Consider the following 28,000-nt stretch of genomic DNA (forward strand, 5'->3'; position numbering starts at 1 on the left):
AGACATAGTTTTGTATCCGTCTTAGCCAAACAAGATTTATTATGTGGGCAATTAGAGTGGACTAGGCCACTTGGCTTTTGAAAAACACAAAAAGTGGGGAAATGGCCAAATTATTTATATTTCAAAAAGGTCTGTGAACACAATTGATCATTCTTTTTGGTTATATTTTCACCATGTACTTTGTACCACACGATGATGAGATCCAGAGTCTAATATCTATATATCTATATATCTATATAGATATATAGATATATATATTCAACATTTTCTGTTAATTATATCAGAATGATAAAAAAATGCCTTTTTACTAGAAGGCAAGCGATGTAATTGAGGACATTGTCAAAGAAAGAACCTAATGCTGCTTTTGGCAAATTCTTTTAGAATGGCAAGTGATTCATTTTAATTAACAAAAATGATAATATCAGTAATAAATACAAATTAATAAAGTACGGAAAGGAAGCTTTATTATACAATGTTAGAACTGCTGGAGACCTAGTCAAATCACTGACTTTACAAGTCGAGAAACCGAGGCCCCACTGAAGCACCTGACTGAAGGCATCCTGCTCCTGGCTGCTAGGACAAGAACCAGGTATTCCACACCCCAGCTTGGTGATCGGCTTCTCACTATTTCCCACCAGCTATAACCACTCAAGATTCCAGGATTCGACATTTTTCTAGACTATTATGTCCAGCAAAGCACACACAAGTGTCCCAGTCCACACAAGAATCCACCCTCCTGCACACAGGATACCAGGCATTTTGTGACCTTGATTACCTAAATCACAAGTCACATGTCATTAGCATCTTTGCTGTAAACTTGTTTTATGTCCTCTTTAGGCCGGGCACAGTTGTGAGCACCTAGAAATGGCAAGTTAGTTATCAGAGGCAGGTTACTGTGTTACAGCCTCTAATGTCACCAGGAAGAGACACAAGTGTGGAAGCAGCTTAACAACAAACAGGTCAGTCCTCTAGCTCAGGAATGTGACTGAACAAACCGGGTTATAGTTATCACATATCTGCTGATGACTCAACCAGAGCAGGTATTTATGAACTGGACCCAGTGCTTGACAACACCCTGTTACAGTACTGAGGAATAGATGAATTTTGTTCAAGGTTCAGATCCTCCCTCTTGTATATCACTAAAGCACCTTTGATGCCCCTCTCACACTGTTACATATGTCTACCTACATACCTGTCTCTCCCTCCAGACTGTACTCTGGGGCAGGAACCAAATCTCATTCCTCTCTGTGTCAAACTGTCAGACATAGGAAAGATACTAACAGCATTAGCTGAATGAATGAAGGAAGAAAGAAATGCATGCATTCACTTGACAGGGCCCATCTCTCTCTAAATGGCTTCCCCAGGTCTCTCCTTTGCCTACCCCTCCACCCTGCACAATGCCCCTGTTCCTACAGAAACCAGTCAAGCCCCTCAGCAGCCACCACTTGGCTTTGCAGAAATATTTTTGATAGGAAGAATGCAATTCTGCTAAGAACAGCCCAGTAAAGTATTTTCTTCAGCCAAAGAGGAATTTGAATAAAAAAAAAAAAAAAAATCAGGAAATTCCTAAATACCTGGGTAGAAGATCACAGCCCACTCCAATCTCTCTGGTTTCCACTTCGGTCTTGGCCTGGGTTTCTAGTAAATAGTCCAGCCTGCTTTGTAGTTCATTATTCTGGAGACGAGAAAAAAGGTATTTTCAGTAAGTCAAATATGTTCCCCCCCAAATATGCATAATACAATTTATATGTATTATCTGATTTTGCCCCATAACATGGGCAACTAATCACAATGTATTTACAGAGCATCACTTATGCAATAGGTGTTGAAGAAATAGATTGACTGAATCCATACAAATGGCTTTCTATGCATGTACAGACATGTGCATCCAATTTTACACAAATGAAAACAAAATATTGTAATCTTTGTTATAATCTGCTTTTTCAGCCACCAATTTGTTGTAGCTATCTATCTTTATTAGTTTTCTTTTTTTGTCAACAAACTATTTTAATTCATTAATAGTATTCCATTGTATGGATACATTATTTATTTAACTAGTCCCTTACTGATGGGCATTTAGATATTTATCACGTTTTTGCCATTATAAATAAGGTGCAGCCCAACTTTTAACACCTCCTCATTAAACTATAAAATGAGCAAGTCTGTTAATTTAACAGTAGGAAATACCTCTATAACTTAATTAGTATTTCATAGGTGTGAAAAATTCAGAATCTCACACATATAAAGTAGAACAAGCTCCTTGGGATTAAAATGTGCATTCTGAAAAGTTTTTTTCTTTCGGGCCAGAGCCAAACATTACATAAGTTAAAGATTAGATGCTCAGCAATTGGAAATTTGCCTCATGGGGGAAGTGAAGGACAAAGAAGCATGAGATACAGAAATGAAAATAGACAAAGAAGTTGAAGATACTGAAATGAAAATAGATGAAGTGCTGGTGCCTGAAATCTAAAGGGCAAAAACACCAAAAGAAAAAAAAAGTTCAGAAAGAAGTGAACAGTGGTTATCTCTGCGTATGAGATTTGGGGATGCTTTTTAAAAAGTCCTTCTAAATATTTTTCATTAATGCTAGACTAAATGTTCAGGAAGCAGTGATCATATCTATCTTCCTGGTTGTATTCTCAAAGCATGGCATGCAGCAGATACAAGATAAATATTTGCTGAATAAATAAATTTATAATTGATTTTACAATGAGTATTTTATTTGCATAACTAGAAATGAAATTGTTTGCTCTTTTCTTAAGTTGGAGCTGAAGCTGAGGCACTATTCTAAGACACTAGACAACACAACAAAGTTTAAAAGTTCTATGGAGACAGAAGCTCATTTGTTTTGAAAGAAAGAATGTGGGTTAAACATTCAGTAGCTCCCGCTCTGAAAGGTTGATACCAAGGAGCAAAGTATCAGTTCTGGTGAAAATCCATGTTCTGTACAATGTAAAGGTCAATGAATCCCTTCTGATACATAAGAAATGGTGTAAAAGAAGAGAATGCTCTCCAGATTCCTTAGCAGATGACACGCTATGACAGATCAATAGGCTCTGAATCTATCACCTCATCCCCAGTATGGAAGAATGGTGCTGGCTTATTCCCAGAGAGTCATCAGCATTCATACACACACACACACACACACACCCACGCAGAGAGAGAGCGAGAGAAAGAGAGTGCTTCCCCAATAATGTCTGAACTCTCTAATTTATAAGGAAAGAGAAAGGCAGAAGAGGCCTGCCTTTGCTGGATGCTCCAGTAATCACATAGCCTTACCCCTTGTTAGTGTCAAGACTAATCGTGAGGATTTCACAGCATGCTGGGTCTAATACCTATAGGCAGGGGGCCTAAAAGACAAGGTTAGCAAATATGCCACAACTGATACCCAGTGAATAGTGGACAAGTGACCCCAAATCCTTTGTTCTGTTTCATGGGAACTCTGGGTGTGCACGACAGACACCCATAGAAATCGAAATAAAAAATGTATACCCATGAGAATATAATGCAATCCGTAGAAAAATTATTGTATATCTACTATATATCAGGCAGTGAAATTAGGTGAGGGAAGAGTTAGAAGTTAAAGAAATATGGCATTATTTGCAACCCTTGAGGAGCTTGGTCTCGCGGGGATACAGATAACTTAGCAGCAAATAAGAGAACAATGTGCTAAGTAATATTATAGGGGGACCCACAGAATATTAAGAGGGAACTCAGAGGGGACATCTGATTCAAAATGGGGAGAGGGGTGGAGTTTCTGGAGTTAGGCAAGAGAAAGAGAGTAAGAAAAAGCAAAGGAGCTGAGTATTCCAGAACTGTGGAACACACAGGGTTGAGAAAAGGTACCTTATTGCATTACACAGGTGTGTAGAAGTTAGTTATGAAAGGCTACGTATGCCATTACAAGAAGTTAGAAACCAATCTTACAATCGCAAGGTCAGCACCAGAATTTCTTTTAATCACCTGGCTCCCAAGTGAAAGTTGGATTGGAGGAAAATAAGACTAAAGGCAGCAGGAAGGCCACTGCAACTATTCAGCTAAAGAGTGGGGGTTGCACTTGCAGTAGAAAGGAGTATGCACCCAACACACTGAACCTGCTGCAAGTCACAGCTATACATTCTGAATAACAGATTAAAAACAACTTATGAGGTCTCTAGAGAAGTCAACAAAGACAGGCAAGTTTTGGAGATGAGGTGAAACTTGAAGCACGTGGCAAGCAGTTCTCTGTATACTCTGTGTTTTATTGTTTTTCTTTCTGCTCTCAGCTTTGCCTTGAGAGCAGCACTGTCATGGTGGTGGCAGTACAGATATAGCAAAATATTAACAGAAAGATCATCTTTCTGGTGGAAGAAACCAGGAGAAGGATGCCAGGGCTACTAACAGTAGGGGAGAAGGCAAAAGAGGAGAGTCAGAGTAGGGGGAAAACACTAAACTCTTGTATATAGACTCAGCTCAAGTCTCTGGTAGACCACTGGACCATGCATGTCTGGAGAAAACTGAAAGAAGTTTGCAGCTAATGTTTAAAGAACTGAACTGAGCTCTGCCATCATCATCACAGACAAGCAGGATATAGTTAAGTCTGGCTAAATTCATTGCCTTTTAAAACAAAAACCCAACAAAGCACTCACAATGTCCAACTTATAATCCAAAATTATGTGACATATAAAGAGTCAGGAAAATATTACCCATTCCTAAGGGAAAAGAGAATCAACAGACACCAATCCTGATATAACTCTGATGTTGGAATTTTCAGACAAAGACTTTAATACGGCCATCATAACAATGATCAGCGAGACAAAGAAAAATACGCTAACAATTAATGAAGTAGTAAAAAAAATCAATAGAAAATATAAAAAAAAAAGAACTAAAAGAAAATTTTAGAACAGGAAAGTATAATACCTGAATTTTTTTTTTTAAAGTCACCAGATGGACTTAAGACTGAAGATGATAAAGGAAAAAGTCAGTAAACTTTAAGATACATTAATAGAAATTATCCAATTGAAAACAGATAAATAAAAGACTGAAAACAATAAATGGAGCACTGTAGAACTGTGAAGCAATTTGAAAAGCCTAACATATGCATTTTTTAATCAAAGAAAAAGAGAGGAAAATTAAAGCAGAAAAATCACTGTACAACATAATAGCTGAAAACTCCCCACATTCAGTGAAAGACATAAATTTACAAATTCAAGAAGCTCAGTAAACCCCCAAACAGGATAAATTCAAAGAGAAACACATTACAGTCAAACTTCTGAAAACCACAAATGAAGAAAAATCTTGAAAGCAACCTCTTACATACAGGTGCATCATCATTTGAATTACTACAGATATCTCATTAAAAACCATGGAAACCAGAAACAATGAGTACCAAGAGAAATAAACTGGCAACTTAGAGCTCTATATCTCTCAATAATGAAGGCAAAATAAAGACCTTACTTTCAGATAAGAAAAACTAAGAGAATGTTTTACCACCTGGTCTGCACTACACAAAATTCTAAATAAAAGTTCTTCAGGCTGAAGAGAGATGACATCAGAGAGAAAATCACACCTTCAGAAATAGAGTATATATGAAAGAATTTAGTTTCTCTTGATTTCTTTAAAGTGTATATGATGGTTAAAGCAAAAATAATAATGTATCATGGTTTTATAATGTATGTAGATATAATACATATAAAATTATAGCCACAGGCACAGCGGTAAATGAACCTATATCATTGCAAGATTTCTACATTTTACAAGAAATGGTACAATATTATCTCTAGGTGGACAGTGAACAGCTAGTGATGTATACTGCAATACCCAGAGTAACCACCAACATATTAGAGAAAAGAGATATAGCAAAAATGCCAATGAATAAATTAAAATGTTATTTTAAAAAAACTGAAATAATCCAAAAGGCAAAAAGGAAGAACAAAACAAACAAGCAAGCAAAATAAGCAAAACAAACCAGAAGCAACAAACAGAAAACAAATAATGAAATGTAGATCTAAATCCAATCATATCAATATAATTAAATATTAGTAAACTACATACTCCAATTAAACGGCAGAGACTATAACAATGTATAAAAAAGCAAGTCCCAACTATTGTGTATAAGAGATGTGCTTTAAATACAGAGATACAAATCAGTTGAAAGTAAATGACTTGGAATAGTATATATCATGTAAACAGTAAATATAACAGGGTAAAAATGGCTACATTAATATCAGTTAAAATAGGTATCAAGACCTACAAAGGTAGGGACCAACATTTCATATTGTAAAGATCCATTCGTCATCAAAACATAACAAAAATGTGTATGTACCTAGCAACAGAGTTTCAAAATACATAAAGTAAAAACTAACAAAGAAAGAGACAGTGTAAAAAACCATGGTAAGGGATTATAACACCTTTCTCTCGGCAATTATCCAAAATCCAAGAAAAATGTCAGTTATCTAAACAATATTATCAACTACCTAAACCCGATTGATATTTGTAGAACATACGCAACAGCAAAATACAGTTTTTTCACAAAAATTTAATTGAAAATATATGCTGGGCCATGAAATAAGTCCCAATAAATTAAAAGTTAAAACTACACAAGCTGTGTTCTCTGACTATAATGGTGTTCAATTAGAAATAAAAATAAGATATCAACAAAAATTTCAACTATTTGGAAATTAAATAACCTGCTTCAAAATAATCCATAAATCCAAGTAAAATCTCAAGGGAAATTAGGAAATACTTCAAACTGAATGATAATAAAATTACAGTATATCAAAGCTTGTGGGATGCAGGTGAAGCACAGATTAGAAGAACATTTATAGCTTTAAAGGTTTATATTAAAAAAGAAGAAAGGTTTAAAATCAATGACCTAAGTTCTACCTCAAGAAGTTAGAAAAAGAAAAGCAAAGTAATCCCAAAATAATTAGAAGGAAGTAAGTAATGAACATCAGGGCAAAAGTCAATAAAATAGAAAGCAGACACGCAATGGAGAAAATCACCAAAACCAAAAACTATTTTAATTATTTTTAAAAAACAACAAAAATTGATAACCCACTATTTGGTCAAAGAAGACAAAGAGAGACAGAGACACAGAGTGCATAAGATAGGGAGAGCAAGAGGGTACAAATAATCAATATCAGAAATTAAAGAGACATTAAAAGTAAGGAACTGGGCATCTGTGTAGAAAAAAAAGGAGTATTAATACCTTTACTTCACACAAAACCCAAAAATCAACTTAAAACGGATCATCTAAATAAAAAAGTAAAAACTATAAAATTCTTAGGGGAAACTACAGGAGAAAACATTTGTGACCTTGTAGTAGGAGAATATTTCTTAGGACACAAAACACACAAATCACAACAGAAATAAATGGTTAATTTAAAACCAAAAATAAAAAATCTCTTCAACAGGGCCTGGCATGGTGCCTCATGCCTATAATCTCAGCACTTTGGGAGCCCGAGGTGGGCAGATCACTTGAGCTCAGGCGTTCGAGACCAGCCCACGCAACGTGGTGAAACACATCTCTATTATAAGTACAAAAGTTAGCCAAGCGTGGTGGCATGCACTTGTAGTCTCAGCTACTCAGGAGGCTGAGGTAGGAGGATAGCTTAAGCCCAGGAGGTTGAGGCTGCATTGAGCCAAGATTGCACCACTGTACTCCAGCTTGGGTGACTGCAAAAAATAAATATATATATATATTATATATATATATATACATCTTCAACAGATATCATTAAGAAAACAAAAAAGCAAGTCACAGGATGGGAGAAAATGTTCATAGTACATATATCTGACAAATATATATATCTGACAAAGATATATATCTGACAAAAAATATATCTGACAAAGACTCGAATCTAGAATATATAAAGAACTCTTCCAACTCACTAGTAAAATAACTAAAAGCTCAATAAAATAAAGGACTAAAGATTGGAACAAACACTTCGAAAGATGAAACTTACAAATGGCAAAAAGCATACAAAAAGATTCTCAAAAAGAAGAAAAGAAGCTCAGTATCACCAGTTGACAAGGAAATGCACATTAAAACCACAATGAGACAGCACTCTATATCCCCTAGCACGGCTCAATTTATTTTCTTTTGTTTTTATTTTTATTTTGGGGGCTTTCAAAGCCAGAAAACCTGCTAGACAAATTCTAAAAGAGCTATAAAACTGAATGGCTAAATTTAAAAGGTTGGCAATACTAGGTCTGGGTTAGGATATGGAGACATTGGTACACTCAAACTGTGGGAAATTAAAATACTACAACCCCTTTGAAAAACTGACATTTCTCAGAAAGTTAAACTAACTTATACCTCCTCTTACAACCCAGCTATTCCACTACCAGGAGTTTACCCAAGAGGAATTAAAACTATGTTCACATAATGAGTTGTACTGTAATGCTCACTTCTGCTTTATTCACAATAGCCCTGAGCTAGAAACAACTCAAAAGTATTTTGTCAGGTGAATGAATAAACTGTGATATATTCATACAATGGAATACCACGCTGCAACCAAAGGGAATGCATGCAACTTAGATGCGTCTCAAATCATTATGCTAAGTGAAAGAAGCTCCACACAGAAGAGTGCATGCTATAGAATTCCATTTCTAGAAATGGAAATCATACAGTGGATTCCCACTAAATGGGAATCTATAGTGACCAAAAGTGATAAAAAGTGACTTACCACCTCCAAAAAAAAAAAAAAAAAAAAAAAAAAAAAAAAAAAAAAAAAAAAAAATCAGGAATTGCCTAGGGATAAATGGAAAGCTGGGTTGCAAAGTGAAACAGAGAATCTTCGGTGGGGTGATAGAAACGCTCTATATCTTGATGGCAGTGGTTATTTCATGGGTATACACACTGTCAAAACTCAGTGGATTATACGCTTAAACAGAAACAATTATTTATGTAAGTTAATAAATAACAGAAACGTATTTATGTAAGTTAATAAATAACTAAGTTGACAAGGTCAAAAATAAAAGATGATGAGAGCCCGAACATGGGCAATAAGAGGGGAGTTAGAGAGTGTGGGGCAGATTTAAGAAATACTTTTAAAAATTAAATTAACGGACTTGAAACAATAAAACAAGACTATCTGCTTCTTAGTCTTGCAGAATATGCCTACAGTGGAACGACAAAGAATAGCCTCAGACTGTTGCCTGGACTGCTACAGAAAAGATTGCTTCTGGGACTGAGAAGCAAATTGCATGGTTTTCCTGCTTTCAAACACCACCCCCTTGTGTTTATATGTGTAACGAATACCAACCCGATGGCTTGGGAGGCGCATGTGCCCTTCACGACGGGAGAAAATGTGTAGCACCTCTGAACATTTTTTGGAAATTATGTCACGAATGTTTGGCAGTCACCTCCCCCACCATTTCCCTCAGGCCCAGGGGTGTGGGCAGCTCGGGGGCTGTAGCACTTACACAGAATGTGTGTTCTATAAGATGCATGTGGGGAGCCCGGTGCCTGGTGCTGCCACTCCAACATTACACAGAAAAATTAATAATAGTTCCAAGAATGCACAATAGACACACTGAGAGGCTCAGGTGTTACACAACACACATTAAATGCAGGATGGACAAAACCAAGACATTGGACTCCTTTCCTCTGACTTTTGAATTGAGCTGTAAGTGTAGGATTTCCAACAGAGAAAAGTGTAATGAAACCTGTTCAGAGTTTCAAAAAGTTTATGAAGATAAATGCTTGCAATGTTATTTTAAGAACATTTTCTATATTGGAAATGTAGAATATTTCTTCTTCTCTAAAAGTTGAGCTGATAAAAAAAATTGTTTGAAAAAAAGAAAAAGAAAAAAGAGCGGGCATATTTTTGTTATCAGGAAGATTTTCCTTTTCACCTTTATTTTAGAATCAGAGGGTACATGTGCAGGTTGGTGACAAAGGTATACTGCGGGATGCTGAGGTTTGGGGTATGACCGAGCCCATCACCCAGGTAATAAGCATAGCACCTGGTAGGTAGTTTTTCAGACCGTTTCCCCCTCCCTCTCTCCCGCTTCTAGTAGTCCCCAGTGTTTATTGTTCCCATGTTTACATCCACCGAACACTGCATGTTCTCACTTATCAGCGGGATCAAGAAGGTTTTAAATTGGTTGATGAAAATGTAGTCTGACAGGGCCAGGCTAGAGCAAGCTTTTAGGAGTCTGCTGTGTCATTTGGGTTTGGGGCAGAGGCAGGAGGGAGTTCCAAATCTAATGAGTTTAAACACAGGTAAGCACAAATGATGAATCCAGGGACTAAAATGATCCATATTCTCTGTTTTAAAAGAAAAGAAGAAAGGTTCTAGAGTGTCAGCCGTGACCTAGGAAAGGGCCTGTCCTTTTCTCCGAGCCCAGGATGAGGTAGACGGTCCTCCCTTCACTGTCTGTCCAGGAGCCTAATGTGATTTCAACATTTCAACAAAGTTTTCAAACATTAAAAATGGTAATAATCTCAGAGTTGATCTTAGCATTCTCCCTTTTTTAAAGATGAAGTACCTGAGCCCAGACTGTTGGTGGCATGATTTGCCCAAGGTCATGCACAGATAATGGCAGAATGTGGGTCCCAACAGAAGTCTCCAAAAGGCTGAGTAATTAAGAAAGAATTAACATTTGTACTGTGCCAAGCACAATTCTAAGTGTTTTGTATATATTATTTAATCATAAAAAATGTCTTTCAAGTGGGAGTGATTATCCCCATTTTACAAATGCTGAAACTGATGCTCAGAGGGGTAGAATTACCCGCCCAGAGTTACTCTGCTTGTAAGCAGAGGTGTCAGGGTAAAAACACAAAGCCCTTAGATATACCTGCAGAGTTATGTAATACTAATGCTGCGCTAGTAAATTTTTGAAAATAAAATTCCTAGGTTAAAAAGCTCTGATTGTGACATATGTCAATTTCTGTGATGTAAAGATCTCCTCCATAGCTAATTTCAAGTGACCAACATGACACCCCTGAATGGAGACCTGAGAAGCGATGCATGTCTTCCACTTTCATTAACCAGTACAAAGCAGCTCCAGCACAGCGCTGGATATGCCGTGCAGTCCTGAACCCGTAGCTCAAGAAGGAGAACAGCTAAAATGTTCTTGGGGAAGAGCTAGGAACTGGACTGAGGACATGTGTAAGAACTAAGGCTCTTCCGTCTGAAACTAAGGGTTGCTTCTTTAAAACCAACAGCATTGTGGCTAAGAGAAGCACAGGCATGATCAATAAATCCCCAAATACTGCCGGGGCATGGTGCCAGAACAAATAATAGGAGCAATGACATCATACAAGACCATCGGCTTGTGACACTCAAACTCTAAGACTTGATATGAATCCCAAACACCTATGAATTCTACAAATACTGGGGCCAACTGCTAAAAGAAGCTGAAATATTGCCAGCCTATAAGACTCACGTCCAGCCTCACCCTCCCGGGATGCACCTTTCAGGTTGCTGCGGGCAAGGGACTTCTGGGCCCTATGGCCTGCTAGTAGGACCTGGCCTGTCCAGGCCCTGCTCTTGTTCACCTAAAGGTGAAATTCTCTTTTTTAAATTATCACACAGCTGAGTTTGATGCTAGTCCCTAACTTTGAGGATGAGCAAAAGAGAAAGAGTGATTCATTATGGGACATAGCTATCAACCTAAAATATTTATCAATGACAATGAAAGAGTCCCCGGGACCCAGGCAGTTAAAGAAACAGTAACACATATGGCATTTACCATGAGCCAGGTACTTTTCTAATCACTTAAGTATTAACACATTTAATCGTCATAACAACTCTATGGAGAGGATGCCATTTCACAGAGAGTTCCTATTTATCAATAAGCCAACTGAGGCATAGGACAGTTAATTACCTTGCTCAGTATCACATCACTACTAAGTGGCACAGTTGAGATTTGTACTCAGGTAGTCTGAGTATGCAGTCTGCAATTGTGCCCTTAACAAATGTAGCTACTTATTAATAAGATGGGGAGTTACCAGATTTATCTACCAAAACTTTTGTGGTTTCTTTTAGGAGGTATTAATTAGATATCTATTTAAAAGATTTCTGTGTTATGTTAGAAAGAATAACAAAAGAAGATGTAAGTTAGGTCACCCCAGGACTTCAGGGCCTGGAGAAGGACTGCTCAGCATCCATGTGGTAGAGCAATCAGGTAGAGAGTTTAGCAGCAACGTGTCAGCATTAGCAATCATCTACAATTAGCAAGGAACAGTGTCAGCAGAGTGTGTGTAAATTATCAACTAGTTTGAGAGCCAAAGAGGAAAACCAAGTATTTGAATGTCACCTCTAATCTTCTAGGAGAGGAGATCTCTACATGGCCTAGCTATGTATGATGAAATATTGATAAAGAATGCATATATTTTTAATAGTGCTAAAGACAATGATAAGGAGTCCTGAGTTTGAATCACCTTGGAAGAAGCCACTGAGGGTCCTGTGACCCAACCAAGAACCTATGTAACCCACATCCTCTAATCTTAGCAATTTGGAGAAGGCATCCTTTCTCTTTTGGATCTCAAAGATGATGGCACCTGTCTGGAAGGTGTCAAAATGATGTTACCCTCAGAAAATATTGAAAGAAGTAAAACAATGGCCTCAGGAAAGTTAAAAAACAAAAAAAAAACAAGAACAGAAACAATGACAAAATAAATTAAAACCCATGATATTTAGTATTTTAGAACAGGTTTAAGTCTAAATGTATTATTAAATCCTGTCATTATGTAACTTATTTTGTATATATTGTCTGCTGTAAAGGTGGATGTCTGAAGTGGCCAAAAGCAATTAGCCATACTAGATTTGTATTAGCATTTAAATAGTTTCAGGGAATTTAATCAATCAAATCGATAATCATTATTGATATGCTCAAAAAAACTGGTTTTCAAAGTCTTACTTATTAGATAGACATAGCTGACACTGCCACTCACCCCCCCCCCCCACATCCTCTGGGCATTCCTGTTTCCTAACAGGCCACTGGTGATTCTTCATGTGGGGGCTTCCTTTGACCACCAAAGTCTAACTGGCTCTGCCGAGGACAGGCCGGAACTGCCACAACCCTCTGGAGTGGGCCTCAGCCAATGACTGATGGGAGTTAGTGGATCAATGCCCCAGCTTTCTGGTCTTTTAGTAAGGAAAGCTCAGGGCCGCTTCCACACCATCTCCCAGAGATCCCCAGCAGGAGTGAGCCTCAGCTGTCCCTAGGGCGACCTCCTTGATATGGCACCGCTATTGGCTTTCTTCCCTTCCCTGTCTCATTTCCCCATTCCCCCAGTGGGGCTTCCTGAGATCACCTCCCAGATAAACTATCTGGACTCCACATTTCAAGGTCTGGAGCAACCCAAACTAAGGTAAGAGATGAGTTTAATACATTGAGCATGAACAAACATAGCTATTTCTAAGACTATTCCCCATGTGCAATATTCCCTTGGATATTTAAGAATCCACCAGTAGGAGAGCTTGCTTTAGCAGCACAGCCAGAGGTGGGCGTGGGGGACAGTCTTGGGGGACCTTCTGCCTCTCCTGTCAGCACGTCTTTCCTCTCTCCTGTGACTGCCCTCTCTTTGGACACATGGGCTTACGTGGGCTTCCACTAGGGCACTCATTTTCTGACACTTACTGGGGAAGGTGTGCTTCCTCCCACAGGGAGCTGCAATTTCAGGAAGGAATCTCAGAAACAGAAATGTTCATTCACAAGGCTGGCGCTGAGCCAATGACTATGGAGGGGAAGACAGGAGTGGAAATGGGGAAAACACCCATTTACTCAGCTTCAAAAGACAGAGACTCTTGGGCTTTGAATCTGGTACCAGGCCCCTATGGGCCACGAGGGACTTCTGGTTATGACTGCTGTAAGGCAACCCCTCAAAAACAGAGTAAATGAAGGCGCAGCTCACTACCCACTCAAACATGGTGGTTCAGAGCTCAGGCTCTGCATCCGGGCTTACCCGTCTCTGCTGTAACTTTGGGCAGACTTCCGAATGTCCCCAAACCTCAGTTTCACTATCTATAAAAGGGGGAAACTATCATCTAACTCAGAGGGCATCCCTTTTAATAAAGAGAGAACAATAATAATACTTTTAAAATTACTGAGTGCTTAGTACATGCCAGGCATCTTCTATCACTGTCACCCACATGTAGCACAGTTATGATCCCTCCTTTATAATGATAAGAAACTTTATAATGATAAGAAGCAGATCCAGGGTTCACACTTGGGTAAGCTGGATTCCACTCTTAACTTCTGTGTTATACAGAACATATCCAAAGTAACTAACAGTGTCCAACACACATCCGGGCTTAATCGAAGTTCTCTCTTCTCTTTTTTCTTACTTCATCATTGTCTGCCGGGCTCTCTCACTGGGGAAGGACTATAACAAGGAACACAGACAAGGACAGGTGCTTGGCAAACCAGCTTTTCACGAAGTCTCAAAAGGCAAAGGCTCAATGCCAAGCTCTTAATAAAGAACCTTTAGAGCAAATAGATTTTGACTTCTCCTTCTATTAATACCTAACCTTGTGAGGTTCTTCCAACCCCATAATTTTCTTCTCTGGAACCTTTACAAAATCCCCAAATGACATTCAAAAAGCCAGAAAGTCAAGAATACTAAGCATCTGAAAGTTTCAGGTAAAATTAAGTCCCCTCTAAAACATCTTCACTCGGTGTGATAGATAGAAGAGCACTGCATTTAGGAGTCTTTCAGCCTGGCTCTGACATTTATGAAGCTGGGCAACCTTCAGCAACACCACCTGTCGTCTCTGTGCCTCTGTTTTCTCATTTATTAATACAGAGATAATAATCTTAGTCTTGACTTTCTGAAAGTTGCAGAGAGAATCACGTGAGGAATGTACATGAACATATCTCACAAATTATAAAGCACTGGACAAATGCAGGGAATTATCAGTGCTAATCAACAGCGTTATCAGGCTCGCTAGGATGATTCTTTAATAAGAAAAAGTAGAACCAAAAAGCAGAAGTGAGCAGCAACTGGAATGAGGAGAGTCCGATGGTAAAGGAAAAACAGCTGTCAGAACCTCATTTTCAAGGCTGGCACTTAACCCTCAATCAATTTTACAAGGCCGGGAAATAGCCATATTTTTAATTAAGTGTTGGTGGTAGGCTTAGTAACATAAAATTTAATGGTGGGGAAGACATCAACTTAAAAGAAACACAGATTCTTACCTCTCCTTCTAAGAAAGATATCTTTTCTAAAAGCTGCAGTATTAAGAGCTGTTTCTGTTGCAACTTTTTCTTTAATGATTCAATCTAGAAAGAAAGGGATGAAAAACTGTTAACCAAAAATATATAATTGTACAAGTACAAGTTTATCAACTGGAATAGATGCCTTTAGCTTTCATTTATTCTAATTTTTATTTCTATTTTTCCTCATTTCCAGTGGGGCTGGATGGTTTTCATTGCAACAGCCTCCGTACTGATTCTCTGTGTTTCGCGGAACAGTATTAACACAAGACGCTCCATGACAGGCGGATTTTGTGAACAGGTGAGGTTAGGGCAGCAGACATGATTCTGGAGTCACAGCTAATTAGCTTTGATTAATCCAACATTTCCACACTCATTTTGCTGTGTAACCCTTTAAAATATCCAGTCGATCTTCCAGAGAATGTGCTTTGGGAAATATAGATACAACTCTCTAAAAAATGATTATTCAGCTTGAATTTATAGGGCAGCCTGCATTTCAAACATTTGGCTGTGTTATTCAATACATTCACATTTGTTCAACCAAGTGTCAAAAGTTGGTTTGAAAAAAGGATCATTAGAAGTCTCATTAAAAGTGTTGAAATTCAGAGGACCGAAGACTCACGTGGCCTGGAGTAAGCAAGAAAGGCTTCCTAAAAAGACCCATCTTTGTTTTTACAATATATCGTATCTTAGACTACTCTTTGCTTTCCAATCATGTCTCCCTAGAAAAACCGTAGCTTCCCTGAAGGCAGGAACCAGAGTACTCTGTACCAGGCCATGTTATGCATAATAATGGGAACAGTATGTAGGGTCATTAATAACACATTAACTTTCCAAAACTCTTGTATATTAAATTTTTGTGCTCACAAAATAATTTTAAAAAAGCACTCTCAGGCCAAATACAGTAGTTCACTCCTATGATCCCAGCACTTTGGGAGGCCAAGGGAGGAGGATTGCTTGAGCCTAGGAGTTCGAGACCAGCCTGGGCAACATAGTAAGACCCTGTCTCTACAAAAAATCAAAAAATTAGCTGCGTGTGGTGGTGTATCCCTGTAGTTCCAGCTGCTTGGGAGGCTGAGGTGGGAGGATTGCTTGAGCCCAAGAGGTCAAGGTGGAAGTCAGCTATGATGGTGCCACTGTACCCTAGCCTGGGTGACAAAGTGAGACCCTGTATCAAAACAAAACAAATTTTAAAATCCTTCTCAGTGCAAAATAACAACATTCCTATGGAAGTGAACCTAGCAGTATCTAGAAAATGTATATACGCATTAACCCTTTGACTCAGTAATTCCATTTTTAGGAATAGATCCCAAAGATACACCGGCCAAAATATGAAATGATATGAACAAAGGATTTTTGTTATCTTAGGAAACACAAAACAGAACTCCATCAATAAGTGACTGGTTATATAAACCATGGTATGATGGAGGTCTGTGTAACCTTTCAAAAAATGCAGATCTCGAAAACACTGAAGAAGTATATTTCAAGGTAGACAATATACTCGCTTTGATGTAAAACAGGTGGGGACACATGAATGAATATTTATTTGCAAAAGAAACACGGCAAAAACAAAATAAACCCTAATTATTAATAAACAGTTACCAATAGGGAAAGGGAAGAACTTAGGTGAAGGAGAAAGAATAAGTTATTACATAGGTTTATGTAATAAACATAAGCCTAGTTACACAGGTTTAACTTTGAAAGCATATTTTAGAGATTCAAAATATAAAATGAAGCCAAAAAGAAAAAAGTGAACCCTAAAATCTGAGAACAAATTGAAATGAAGAAACGACGTATATCACAAATTGGTAAGAAGTATTAATTCAAGTGTTGTTAGAATACAGTAATTTGACTCAATATTCTCAGTGGATTATCAAAGATAAATAGAGCTGCAAAGTAATCTCTCATTCACTGGGAAGATTGTTAGTAGTACCACCAAAGTTATTTTGAAACCATTTGATATATAATTGCAGTATCATCATGTTTGGAACCAAGATTTTTACTGTAAGAGAAAGCAATACAAGTATGAAATCAAAGAAGTAAACAAAGTTTTGTTCAATTTAAAATGACAATATCAGTATGAATTCATAATTTTTATTTTCTTTTGTAAAATATGTATCCCTACTGTATCTACTGAGAAAACTTGGAAACAATAAGAACATAATACGTCCAGATTGTGGTCTCTAAATAGCATTCCCCACTGAAAAAACACAGGACATCTTGGTGGAATGGCTCATTTCAGGGGACAAAAAATAAACTAGATGAACCTGAGATACCCTGTTATGCCTGAAAACAAGGACATGAGGTGTCTCCCCTTGGGCCAAGGATGGAACATCCTGAACATCAAAAATAATAATGAGTGTAATTGAGTAAAACACATGAAATATACAGATATCAAAGAACATAAATATTATATTTCTTTAAAAAAAAAAAAAAACAGTAACAGCTCACTGAACTCCAATGGATAAAAAAAAAGGCGTCAACTCCTTACTTGGAAAGCAGTTTGGAGGGAAAAGTAAAGCATCTATCTTGCCTTCTTTGTTTAAACTGCATTTTGAGATTCTAAAAAGCCCTAGTTTATGAGGAAAAGTTTTACTTGACAGAGTAATTCCGGTTAATCAATGGCCAAGGAACGACAGAATTAGAAAATCACAATTTTGCAATTTCTATGAAATAATGGCTTTATGCATTCATCATCAGTAAACAGTGATGGTGAAAGCTGATGAAGAAACATTCAACCATGTTTTGGGTTGTCACCTCTTGACTCTATTATCAGCCTTGGCATCACCCAAGGTAGAACAACCAGACATTCTACACCCCAGAAGTGATATACGATGAAACACACACATCACCTATGAAGTGTTCTTGCCTTTCCAAAAAGTTGAAACTTGATCTAATCAAGCTTCTAGAGCTAATAAGAACACAAAAAGTTGTATCCAGAATGTGAACATTTTTACAACACCACTGACTCAGTTCTTAGGTAGGAATAAAAGTAGTTGGGAGAGATGGGGGCAGCAATGCTCTAGCTTAAGAGACTTTAGAAACATAACTAAACATAAACACAATGTATGCTGATTGGAACAAAGCATCAGAAAAAAAGACATTTTGGAAAATGTTATTGCAGGTAGGTATTAAATAATAGCAAGGAATTATTAATTTTCTTAGGTGTGATGATGGTGTTATAATTATGTGAGAAAAAGTCCATATGTTCAGAGATGCATGGTGAAGTGTATAGGAAACATACGCAGAATGTCTGGGATTTGCTTTAAAATACTTCACAAGAGGGGAAAAAAGAGGAAGGAGCAGATAAAGCAAGTACGGCCAAATGTTGCTATTTGCTGAACCTGGGTAATGTAGAGGGCTCCATCAATTATTCTGTCTGTTCTGCGGGCATTTGGCATTTTCATTACCAAATATTTTAAATTTCACATGGTGTCAAAAAAATGTCATCCTCTGACATGAAAAGTAAACCATACAAAGTAGAACAGAAACACCCATAAGAAAAAAATGTCCAATGTTAATAATAATTAAAGACACTACCAATTAAAAACAGTAATGGGTTACCCTTGACTACCTATTAAATTTGCCCAAAACTATTGACTGAAGAAATGAGTGTTGGCAGGGCTGGGAGGGGCAGCTCCTCTCCTGTGTTGCAGGTGGCTTTGTGAATTAGTATGACCCTTCAGGCAATTTAGCAATAAATATTAAGAGCCATAAAGCTGTTCATACCCTTTGATCCACTAATCCCACTCCTGGGAATTTATCCTAAGGATATAATTCAAACATAGGAAAAAGCTCTATATATAAAGATGTTCTTGCTCCCATTATTTATAATAGAGAGAAAATGGAAATAACCTTAATGTCTAGCACTAAAGGAATGGGTAATAAATTACAAAATATCAATCTGATGGAGTATATTACACAAACACTAAAAACAAATACACTGCAAAATGGAAAGTTTACAAAAAGCCTCAAGGGATAGAAAAGCAAAAGTTTACAATGATGAGAGTAAAAGCTGGAACAGACGTTGGATAAATGAAATACTTCTGGGGTTGTGGTAGGGTTAAAGTTTGTTTTGTGTAAACTTCCTTCCATTTTTGTAGAAATAATTTCCAAAAATTACTCTCATAGTGTGCCTTTTTCTTTCCTTTTTATAGTATTAAGATGGTTAACGTTGACTTTTAAAATCTTTAAATGAAAGGAACTAAAAGGTTCCAAGAAAGTCAGGGGTAATACTTAATCAAATGATGTAAAAAGTGATGTTAAATACACTCGTTTCACTATCTCTGAAGAAATCAGAGTGGCTTGTGAGGCAAGGAAAGCCAGAAAGGTGGTTTTAAAACATCTTAATGAGCAGCTCATAGTAAGATATTGAGAGGATCCTACTGGTCACTGTCCCCTAGATTGTAGTTTAAAAAATAAATCAATGGCAAATACATCACCTAGAGAGAGTGCTGTAGGGAGAAGGTCTCTGGAATTCTCATGAGAGAGCAGAGGGCTGATGCTAGCCTGGAGAGACACCTGGTTCTGGGCAGAAGGAGCCGGACAGGAGTAGGATTTGAGGGTGCTGTAGCTTCTAACAAGGCTCATGGTTTTCAGCAATGGTGCTCCAAGAAGCAATTATGCTATTGTGCTAAATGAATGCTGTCTGTGTAGATTAGCTTCTATCCTGGAACATTTCTTACAGAAACATCTTTTCTAGTATATCCCGTGATCTGAATTGACTTGTTCAGATAAGAGCATAAAGGATGCTAAGGCTGGCAGAGTCAGTGCACTGCTGGCCCCAAGGGGTACCAACCTTGAATCCTAACTTAGTCTCTGCAGTGGTCTGCCCTGAAGAACCTCCCATGCCCTTCCCAAGTGATGCACTCAGCTTCTACAATAAGTAGACTCACATGCTCCTGGGTTTGATTGCCTCCTAGGAACATCTGAAGTCTCAAGCCTTTGGTTCTTTTTTCACAATCTTTAAGTCACACACTTGTGTGGCTGGCATTATTTCTGACTACTAACTTCAAAGAACCTTGAAATATTGTCTTTTGTAGCACCTAGCACATGAAAAACACTCAAAAGGTAGCTACTATTATGTGATTACTGATGTTTCTCCTTCCCTAGACTGTGAGCTTCCCAAGACTAAAGACCTTGATCATCTTTATATTCTCAGATAACAAATGAATGAATCAACGAATCCATCCAGCTACTCCTAAACAATCCATCCCATAGACTTCAGGGGAAAAACCGTCTGGAACAGACGCTTGGAGTCCCAGTTGGACCAAGATGATCTTGCTAAACACATGTCCCCAGAGCAACCCCCAAATCAGGAGTTACTCCAAAATCCAGGGTACCTTATAGCTGATATGCAAGAAATCCATTAGGCACCTTTGCTCTCACTTCTTGATGCATTACATGTTTAAGTTTGACCTTCAATTTACCCTTCACAAAGCTGCATTTAGTTCTAGCTGTCACCAGGTGGTGGTAAATGACGCAACTCACCAGGCTCCAATCAGGGCATTAAGAACTGAGAAATTAGAAGCACTGATTTTCTGGACCTCACCTATTTGATTTATGCAAGAACAGAATCTTGCAACAGCTAAATTTAAACATGAAATAGTAGGCCCCCTTACAGAACAAGGGGAAAAACACATTTTCATAAAATCTGGGACCTTTTAACTGATATTAATAGAATTTTTTCTAATTTTTGTTTTGATGAGTCTGTTTCTTTGTAACTCAGACTGAATATGTGAATATGTGCCTTGCAGCCCAATCAATCATGCAGGATGTTAGTCTCTGAGAATACAGGCCAGTTTGATATTTAAGAAGGGAGGGGAAACAAAAATTCTTTCAATTTCTTAAAACTGATCATGGCTTCCCCCCCCCCCCCCCCCCCACCATTAGCTACAATCGAGTTACCTACATAGGTGGTTTGCGCTAAGTAATCATCCTTAACCATGCTCACATGCTGGAATCCCATGGAGGGCGCTTTTACAAAATACAGATGCTCTGGCACCAGAAATGCAGAATATCTCACTCTCTCAATTAAAAACCCCCTACACTTTTAATGTTCAGACTCACTAGCATGGCATGGGAGGCCCTTCCGCTGTGCTCCCTATTTTCCCACTTTCATTTCATGCCCGTACTGTCCCTACAACGAACCCTATATTTAGGACCCTCCATCGTCTCAGCCCTGCATGAACACACTATGGTCCTGCCTCCAGGACTTTGCACACACAGGCTGGTGTATCCATTAGGAATGCCTCCCCACCCTCCATCGCCTTTTCCACCAGAAAAACTGCTGCTGTCACAATCTACCCACAGTCACCTCCCAGGCCAGTGCTTTCCAAGTCCTCCAGGCTGGCTTCGTGTCCCCCTCCTCTGTGATAGCTCAGCCTTTGAACCTATCCCTGTTAGGACACATCACGGTTACTGCCATCTTCGGTTGACTTCTTTCCCTCGTACTAGACCCCAAACCCATAGGGAACAAGTGTTTAGTGCATCAATTATCTCATATAAAAGATAACTTCTCTCAGGAGCTGAAATCACCCTTGCCAATCCACACATTTAAACAAAAACTGCTTTAGAAACAGATTGCTATAGTAAAAAAAAAAAAAAAAAAAGTTCCCCCAATATGTTTTAAAAAGAGCTTATATGTCAACCGGACCAAAGTGAAATTGTACAAAAATGTAGTATGGTTCTGGTATGGATTCAGTGACGAATCCATAGCTGGAAGTTGTGAGGCTTCTCAACTTTCTGGAATTTCTTTCCATTACTAACATGTAGGACACAGTCCATTTCACATCAGAGGACAGAAAATGAGATGGCTCTCGCATTGCAGGTATGTGAGTAGCACTCAATTGTGCAAGACTCATGAAACATAACTCAGTATTGAACTTGGGGACCGTGGAGAGAAATGAATGAAGAAAACACAGCAGCAAATAAGTGTTAAATACCAGACAGCACTTGACATGGGCTGTTAATAAATTGTGCTTCAGGGTATTTTCTTTCACCAGCTGGCAAAGGATAACAAACACGAAAAATGCCTTATGTAAAACAGGAAACACACCAAACCAGAGCATATAAAAGGTGCACATCACTTTTATTATGTACTGGGAGTGTCATATGTACAATCAACTCCCCCTCCTGTCCCCTGTTACTGATAATAGGAGGAGGTTAAAACTGACGGCATACTTAAGAGTTTCCCGCTGAGACAAAGAAAAACCAGCCATGATGGTAACAGAAAATGTCACACCAAAACTTTATCAATCTCGCACAAATGAAAGGCTAGCCAAAAGAGGGGAACCATTAAAATAATTAATTGGGAGTCCATTAGGCTGAGGTGGCTCCAGTGCCTTGGGTTCTAACCTAAGCAAACGGAAACCCAGGTCAGAGTGAATGGTCATGGCTTAGGAAGATGAAATTTAACATTTAACCAATCAGAAAACACCAACTAACCTTTAAATAGGGATTTTTTTTTTTTTTTTTTTTTAACACTGCGTCTCCCTCTGTAACCTAGGCTGTAGCATAGTAGTACAATCATAGCTCAATGCAACCTCAAACTACTGGGCTCAACAGGTCCTCCCACCTCAGCCTCCCAAGTAGCTAGGATTACAGGCGTGATCAACTGTGCCTGGCTAATTTTTTAATTTCTTGTAGAGACAGGGTCTCGCTATGTTACTTAGGCTGTTCTGAAACCCCCAGCCTCAAGCAATCAATCCTCTTGCCTCAGCCTCCCGAAGTGCTGGGATTACAGGTGTGGCCTAAGTAGGGACTTTCTGCTTTAACCAATCAAATATTTTCCTTGTCTTGTTTCCATAAATGCCTATAAAAGCTTTCCCCTCAAGCGCCCTAGGTGAAGCCCTCAATTGCTTGTGGCCTGGTGCTGCCTGCTCAAATAAACTCTTTAAAAACAGAAAATGAAAAACAAAACTGAAATGGTTACATTTAATCAAACTGCTTACATCCTATGAGGAAAATGGAATTCAATATTTTAAATCCACATGAAGTTTATTTTATTTGAACATTTATTCGACATTATTGTTTATTTTATTTAAAATTTGTTTTATTTTGTTTTCATTTTAAATGAATGAAGTCTGAGTGAGCTCTAGAAAATTCCATCCCTGACCCAGTCAGTTCACCATTTCCCTGGATTTCTATGGAGAACTTCAAGCTATTTCCTTGTGAAATTTTCAAATTTTCAAATAATGTAATGGCATAAATTTCCCCTGAAATAAACATTTTAAATTATTTTATTTGTTTATAATGTTTTTTTGTTTTATATGAAATTTGTTTATAATGAAATTTGTTTATAATGTTTTCATTTCATTTTCATTTCATTGTTTTTGAAATCAGAGTGTCGGGGCTGTGTGTACTTGCACACATCGCAAAACTCAACCACAGGTTAATAAATACACCAAAGCTCCCCAACTACCATCCCCAACACCCCTGCTTTGTTATTCCTTCTCATGGGCCCTCATTTATAGACATTCTCCTTAAAACAGCTTTAACAAAAGAATAATTCGTTTTCACACTGAAAACTCTATCAAAGATGTATAACTGCCAATCAAAGTATCTAATCAAAATGAGATTACTAGGGCTGTGAATTCTAGGTCAAAATACAGCAACATGATACTTTATTGTGAGTTCTTACAGCCTTTTCAAGGGAAATTTACGCCATTACATTATTTGAAAATTTGAAAATTTTACAAGGAAATACCTTGAAGATCCCCCTTATTGTTTTCAAAACCCCTAGAAATCCAGGGAAATGGTGAACTGACTGGGTCAGGGACCGAACCTTCTAGAGCTCACTCAGGCTTCAGGCGTTGTCTCCCTCTGCCTGCTCTTTTCCTGACAGTGCCGTGTCTTTAACCCAACTCTTGATCCTTCTATGATCTGGCAAACCATTGTTTCCATTTCCCTTACAAAAGAGGAATTGTGTTTGATCTCCACAGACCCACTGTGAATACGAGAATAATTGATATTTTACATTCTTCCTCTGAAAAAAGTGTTTTAGCTTTGCTATAGCATTCCTTAATTCTATTTTGGAAGTCCTGTAACATTGTAATTTCATAGTTATTGTATTTTTAAAAGTGCCTTCTCTTTGATAAAAGCCACCACAAAATGTAAGAATAAAAAGAATAAAGCTCAGCCTCTTTTTAACAACAACAACAAAAAATGCATAGAGAAATGTGACAAGATCAGAATCTGCCCTGCACTAATGCAGCATGAAAGAAGAGTTTAATAAGGATGAAGAAAATGGTACATTATCTCATTTGGGGGGGAGTAAAGGAAATGAATTAAGGCCACAACAAAACGAAACTGAAAAATTGCTAAATGAAGCACTGAGTGGGGAAAATGAAAAATCAATGAAGGAATGGAGGGGAAAAGGTACATTTTTCATCTTCATGATGCTTGATTGGGTTTGTGGAAATTCATTTTCAATTAATGTGTCTTGTGGCATTCAGCCAGGCTAGATATGAACATGGCACATATTTTAATCAATTTTTTCCTATTAAGTTTGAAGTAATATATAATAATAGAACTACACCATTCAAAAGGATCGGTTGCAACTGGCTTCTGAGGTAAAATAATGTAATTTGGTTTGATTTCTATCTTATATTAAAGATAACCCAACTTCTCCTGAAGGAGAGGAGGAGCACTCTGGCTCCTCCGGATACCTAAATATGACTTGGCTATACAAATGTCCGGGAAGGACGGTTAAACTGCTTCCCAATCTGGGCACATTCTCTGAGAAGGAAGAAAGAAGGAGCGTGCAAGCTACAGGAACTTTGCTGGGTTAGTTCATGATTCTCAGAAACAACCCTATGGGGTTATCCCCTCCAGACCAGGAAACTGAGGTTCCAAGACTTTCATCATTCATTCATTCCCTTCACAATCATCCAGATGCTGATAGGGCTGAGATTAAGACCCAAGTTAAGTGTCTGTGAGGGCAAGGCCCAGGCTGTCCTATTCACACCACACCCTGTTCAGAGGTTTGCTTGCTTCCATCCTCCCTGTGATGACAACCTACGGCTGCCAAGCTGTCCTGGAGAATTGGCAGGGCTGGGAAGAAGGTTGACATGTGATATCGTCTGTCACAAAGGATCTGCTGGGGCCCTAATTTTTCAGGCTGTTCTTTTTTCCCCTCTATGATTCACGAGGAGGCTGGTGGAATGGAGATAGGGAAGAAGCTTATTTACCTCTGTGCTTTTCTTGATGAATTCAGTTTCAGAGACAAAACACCAAATCCTCAACAGGAGTGTCCAGGGAGAGAACTGTTTTAAAATCATATAATACATATATATGGAAGCTCCTAGCTCCACATCTGGCACAAAGATGATGCTAAAAAAATTGCATTTTGAAAGCTCTTCCTAAAGTTCAAGTGCATGGAAAGTGAACACTCTCTGGCACTAGCCAGGGCTCTCCTTGGCGCCTTCTTGCTGTCCTCCCTGCTCCTCTCCCCTCCTATTCACCCAGCACTCACTGGCCAGAGGCACCACTGTGGAGCTCAGTTCTGATCAGGCAATGGGGAGCCATTGAGGAATTATGAGCAGAGTGATGAAGGACATCCTTCTTGGCTTGGTGCTAATAAACCATCACAATTGGTGTCGACCTATATTTCTAGCCTCTTCATTTCTCACTCCTTCATACCATCCAAACTAGATGAATGCTCTATGAACTCATCCTATACTTTCTGGTCTGCATGTTTTTGCTTTTATTTATTCTATATCTTGTCTGACATGTCCACCCATTCAATCCCTGCCTAGAAAAATCCAAGCCATCCTACAAGGCCTGGTCAAACACTACCTCCTCCCTAAAGACTCCACCCACATCAGAATTAGTTTGTACTGGCAGGAACTGTGCTAAGCATTTAGCACACATCGTATCAGTCAATCGTTATAACTACCTCTGGAGGAGGCAATGTTATGACCATTCCCATATTATTGATAAGGAAACTGAACCTTGGAGAGGATAATTTGCTCAAGATACAAAGCCTAGTCAGTAGCAGAGGCAGGATGAAAAAGCAGACTGAATGTACCCAAAGCCTATGAACTTAACCACTAAGTTTCCCAGCTTCTGTGTTCCCAGCACCTATGACATTCTGCCTCAAGTTCTAATGAGTTTAAATGTCAGCCAGAAGGTTCTCTGAGAGCAGGAATTCATGTCCATTTTTGTACTCATGCTCATAAGAGGCTCCTCTTAAATGTGTACTAACTGTCCCATAAGCTCCCCATAAATTGTACCTGGCTTCTCCTCATCCTTATTCCCACTCTTAAGCCCAAGGAATGGGTTTCCTTCAGTCTTGAGCAGAGGGGCAGGAAAACAGGATTGCTCAAAGACAATGACACAGGGAAACAACTCCAGCTTGACGAAAGTGACATGAAAAAAATCAGTATGGCAATGCTATTAGAGAAACAAGCTTTCTGTGAGCCAAAAATAAAAGGAGTCCTATTCATATGATACACAAAAATAAATTCTACATGGATCATTATTTATTTGTCCAACAAATATTTATTGAGCAACTATCATTTGCCAGTGACTATCCCAGGTGTTAGAGATACAGCCACAAACAAAATACATGCAAGTCCCTGCCCTCATGGGACTTACATTCTAGTGGAAAGAAACAGGCAACAGATAAAATATACATGCAAAACAGATAAATAAAGTGCATGACATATTACTGGATGGTAAGTGCTATGGAGAAAAACAGAGTAAGAAAGAAGATAGAGAGGATGGATGTGCAGGTGGTAAATGAAGACCTAAAGACGAACAATCAAACTTCAAAACTATTACAGAAACTATCTTTACATCAAACAAGACACACAACACAGCCAAACAGATTAACTTTACTTCTGCCAACATTAAAAACTTATATATTATAAAAGATACCACAAACAAAAAACGTTGACTAGGAGAAGATAATGGCACCCAAATAATTTTTGATAAATGATGAATTTGATAAGATGTAGAGTTCCTACGAGTCAGCCGGAAAAAAAGAAAAACAACCGAACATAAAAATGAGCAAATGATATTAACAACCATTTCATAAAGGAGGAAACGAATGGCCAATAAGCTTAAGAAAAGTTTCCCAACCTCACAAGTTTCAATGAGTAGCAATCAGGCTGGCGCAAATTAAGATGAAAACAATGAGATGCCATTTCCTAACTGGCCAAAATTATAGTCCACACAGTGCCAAGTGGTGGTGAGCATTTGGAAAATCTGCCCTCTCACATGTGACTGGTGGAAATGTATGGTCATTGTGGGCAGCGATTCGGCAATATCAAGAAAAGGTGAAACTGTGCCAATCCCACGCCCTAGCAATGCCTCCTATAAGTACACTTCCTAATTAGAGAAGCCTGGAGACATGTTGGTATTGTTTGTAAAAGAATAAAAGTGTCTATCAATAGGATAAATAAGTTACAATATATTCAAATAAAAGGATGTTAGCCATTGAAATGAATAATCTAGATCTATATGGAATAACAGCAAAAACAAAACTGAGAAATAAGCCACAAAATATGTACAATAAAATTTATTTTTAATATACAAATTAAAATGTATGTAAAATTTAAAACACAAACTAAGTCATACACTAATTTTATATATACATACACACAGTAAAACCATCAAGGCATGGCCCAGCTAGAGACCAAATTGCCTCTGAAGTAGAAGAGAGGGTGAAAGAAGGAAAAGGACTAGAATTGGGGAGGGGTAAAAAGAGAACCTCTTCTTTATCTGTGATGTGTTCTTTTATATAAAAACAAAAATCACACTTTGGGAGGCCGAGATGGGCGGATCACGAGGTCAGGAGATCGAGACTATCCTGGCTAACCCGGTGAAACCCTGTCTCTACTAAAAA

General features: G+C 38.3%; 1 protein-coding gene and 1 pseudogene across 1 annotated transcript in view; both read right to left on the bottom strand.

Annotated features, from left to right (window-relative positions):
- The window catches only part of MYZAP (myocardial zonula adherens protein), a 91,139-nt gene that overhangs the window by 7,960 nt on the left and 55,179 nt on the right, over nucleotides 1–28,000 (bottom strand). The window contains exons 11-12 of the mRNA XM_023228602.1: nucleotides 15,133–15,216; nucleotides 1,575–1,675 (exon numbers count right to left, since the gene is read on the bottom strand). Coding sequence (XP_023084370.1) covers nucleotides 1,575–1,675; nucleotides 15,133–15,216 — 185 coding nt within the window. The remainder of the gene's footprint in view (nucleotides 1–1,574; nucleotides 1,676–15,132; nucleotides 15,217–28,000) is intronic.
- LOC111553717 lies at nucleotides 8,103–8,159 on the bottom strand (annotated as a pseudogene).

Source organism: Piliocolobus tephrosceles, chromosome 6 (assembly GCF_002776525.5).
Source record: "Piliocolobus tephrosceles isolate RC106 chromosome 6, ASM277652v3, whole genome shotgun sequence".
NCBI lineage: Eukaryota > Metazoa > Chordata > Mammalia > Primates > Cercopithecidae > Piliocolobus > Piliocolobus tephrosceles.